We start from the raw sequence: 3,464 nt of genomic DNA, 5'->3' as shown, positions 1-3,464 counted from the left end.
GCAGCAGCAGGAGCAGCAGCAGGATCAGCAGCAGGAAAGGGTAAAGGCAGCAGTTTGAAGCGCTTGAAAGAAGCAAGAGAATATATACAACTAGGTTTATGTTTTTTATGCTGGTACGGGTTTAATGTTTTATATAATGTTGATAATAAGAAGGCATTATCATTGCTACCTCTACCTTGGAGTGTATCTGCATTTCAGTTGTTATTCGGATGGATTTTCTTTGTTTTCTCCTGGGTGTGCAACTTAAGACCTTTACCGCATTTAAACAGCTGGCGGCTATTCTTTATATATATATTACCTCAAGGTGTCTTTCATTTCCTTGTACATTTAGGAGCAGTTATATCGATGTCTTTAGGTGCTGTATCATTTACTCATATTGTTAAAGCAGCAGAACCCGTTCTAACAGCAGCATTATCCTATTTGCTGCTGCAGCAAAGATTATCTTTCTATTCATACTTAAGCCTTGTACCTGTCGTCGGAGGCGTAGCTATTGCTTCAGCTAATGAAGCTTCTTTCTCTTGGGCTTCCTTCTGCTGCGCTATGATTAGTAATATAGGAAGCAGCAGCAGAAGTATAGTCGGGAAGAAGGCGCTGCAGCAGCGGCAGCAGCTTGGCGAGAACCTCAGCAGCAAAAATATGTATGCGCTTTTAACTATATGTGCGACATGTATTTCTATCCCTTTTGTGTTCTTGTTTGAAGCTAAAGAAATATACTACTTTTGTACAATTGCTGCAGCACCGACGCAAGCAGAAGCAGAAGCTGCTGCTGCTGCTGCTGCTGCTGCAGGTGCAATAAAAGCAGCAACAGCACCAGCAGCAGCAGCACCGGCAGCAGCATTTCTTAAGGTCTGTGAGAGCGCTGTTTGGTACTACCTTTATAATGAGGTTGCTTTTCTTTGTTTAGATAAAATAAATGCTGTAACGCATGCAGTTGCGAACACCCTTAAGAGAGTCTTCATTATTGTTGCTGCTCTGCTTCTGCTGCATACACCTATTACCCCTCTAGGAGCTATCGGCAGCGCTGTTGCTGTCGCCGGTACTCTCCTTTACTCACTCAGCAGAGCTAAGTACGGATAAGCAGCAGCAGCAGCAGCAGCACCAGCAGCAGCAAGGGCTGCAACGGCAGCAGCAGCAGCAGCAGCAGCTGAAAGCGCAGCAGCAACAGAAGAAAAAGGGCTGCAGCAGCAGAAAGGGTGGAAGTGGCAGCTCAAGCGATGAGAGCAGCAGCAATAAGGAGATAAGTTGCTGCACGGGCAGCAACAGCAGCAACAGGAGGCGCAGCAACAGCAGCAGCAGCGACAGCAGCAGCAGCAGCAGCAGCGACAGCAGCAGCAACTTAAGGAACAGCAGTTGCAGCTGCAGCAGCAACAATCGGACCCGCAAAAACAGCAGCAGCTGCAGCAGCGCCAACTACAGCAACTGCAATACACAGCAACAGCAGTAGCAACAGAAGCAACAGCTGCAGCAACAACAGCAGCAGCAACAGAAGCAACAGCTGCAGCAACAACAGCAGCAGCAGCGCCGCAGGTGAGAGGAGTCCCCTATCTGCGGAAATATTTATTTAGAGAGCAGCAAACAAAATGCTCTCTTCAAGACCAGCAGCAGCAACTGCAGCAGCAGCAACAGCAGCAGCAACTGCAGCAGCAACTGCAGCAGCAACTGCAGCAGCAACTGCAGCAGCAACTGCAGCAGCAACTGCAGCAACAGCAGCAACAGCAACAGCAGCAGCGGGGGACGAGTAGGAGGACCCAAAGGATGGCAGCAGCCCCCTGTATGCTGCTACCTGCTTTTGCTGCTGCTGCTGCTGCTGCAGCACACCAAGTGCAGCAGGAGGAGCAGCAGCAGCAGCAGCAAGGTCGGACAGTGCCCGACGGCAGTATGTGTTGTTGCTGCTGCAGCAGCAGAAGCAGCAGCAGCAGCACATTGATATGATATTTGTTTTCGTGTTTAAATGCGGATCTTCATGAGAAGAGACGCGAGCAGCGAATGCAACTGAAGCAGCAGCAGCAGCAGGAGTTGCTGCTGCTGCTGTTGCTGCAGCGTCCTCCGCCCTCTTTACATCTGCAGCAGCAGCAGCAGCAGCAGGTCCTGCTGCTGCTGCTGCTGCGAGTGCTGGCAGCATTGGATTGCATACACCGGACTTGTTGGGGTGTATGCACACCGCGTGCCTCTCGAGCAGCAGCAGCTGCAGCAGCAGCAGCAGCAGGAGCTGTTGCTGCATCTCGTGCTGCAGTGTTGCTGCTGTTTAGACGCCACGCATCAGCTCGCAGAGCGATAGAGAAGACAATTGAATTCTTCCTGTATTCACAATTTAGGGTTTAGGGTTTAGGGTTTAGGGTTTAGGTCTAAAGGGATTCGCGTTATTTTTTTCTCTGCTCTTTTACTTCGCGCTCTCCCTCTTAGGGGCGTCGCTCACAGATAGTCTCCTTGGCTAGCTGGGTAGCTAGCTAGCTAGCTAGCTTAGTAGCTAGCTAGCTTAGCAGTTTAGCTAGCTAGCTGGCTGGCTTGTTTGTTAGTTAGCTGGCTAGCCGACTAGCTAGCTAGCTAGCCGCCTAGTTAGTTAGTTAGCTAGTCAGCCAGCTACCTAGCTGGCTATCTATTTCAGCGACATAGCTAGCTAGCAATCTGCTTAGCTACTTAGCTGGCTAGCTAGCTACCTAGCTAGGCTAGCTAAGTAGCTAGCTAGCTAGCTACTTAGCTAGCCGGCGGGATGGCTGTGGGTTATATTGGGGGCTCGGCTGGCCAACTAACATCGCCTATTTAACCAACTAGCGAGACAGATAGACAACCAGCTGCTCTGTTAGATAGCTAGGTAGCTAGCTAGCTAGCTGTATAGCTAATCAATTAGCTAGCTAGATAGCTAGCTAATTAGCTACCTAGCTGGGTAGCTGATTAGCTAGCTAGGTAGCCTACTAGATAGCTAGGTAGTTCGTTAGCTAAGTAGATTGCTAGGTAGCAGATTAGCTAGCTAGGTAGCCTGTTAGCTAGCTGGCTAGCTAGCTGGGTAGTTGCTAAAGGGTCTGAGCGCAGCTGGCGGGGCTGCCTATGGAGTTGCTGCTGCGGAGTTGTTGATGACGGGGAGAGTTAGAGGAATATTAAATTAAAAATATAAATAATAAATTAAAAAGACGAAGAAAACAGACGAAAAAGCAGACAAAAAGGAAAGAATTGAAGTGTATAGGCAGCTCAGATGCATGCAACCCAAGGTAGAGAATATAAAAAGCCAGAAAAAATATGAACATACATTTTAAAAATATATTTTAAATATATATTTTTAAAATAAATAAAAGAAATTCCTTCTCAGTTGCTGCAAATTATAATGTAGGGCTTCGTCTGGCTGCTGCTGCTGCTGTTGCTGCTGCTGCATGCATGCATGCATGCAGCAGCAGCAGCAGCCTCTCTCTTTCTTGCTTTTCTTTCTCTAGATAATAATTGTTATTTATTTATTTTGTTGGTTTTGTTGG

General features: G+C 47.9%; 1 protein-coding gene across 1 annotated transcript in view; it reads left to right on the top strand.

The window, feature by feature from the left end:
- The window catches only part of EAH_00048290 (hypothetical protein, conserved), a gene marked incomplete at both ends in the record, with an annotated part of 4,906 nt that extends 2,471 nt beyond the window's left edge, over positions 1-2,435 (top strand). Inside the window, 4 exons of the mRNA XM_013394501.1 lie at positions 1-40; positions 788-846; positions 1,258-1,876; positions 2,344-2,435. The exon at positions 1-40 is cut by the window's left edge and continues 267 nt beyond it. Coding sequence (XP_013249955.1) covers positions 1-40; positions 788-846; positions 1,258-1,876; positions 2,344-2,435 — 810 coding nt within the window. The remainder of the gene's footprint in view (positions 41-787; positions 847-1,257; positions 1,877-2,343) is intronic.
- Positions 2,436-3,464: the final 1,029 nt, after the last annotated feature.

Source organism: Eimeria acervulina, genomic scaffold (genome assembly GCF_000499425.1).
Source record: "Eimeria acervulina Houghton genomic scaffold, Eah_scaff758, whole genome shotgun sequence".
Classification (NCBI taxonomy): Eukaryota; Apicomplexa; class Conoidasida; order Eucoccidiorida; family Eimeriidae; genus Eimeria; species Eimeria acervulina.
The sequence above is the reverse complement of the archived record's forward strand: the minus strand, read 5'-3'. Positions and strand labels throughout refer to the sequence as shown.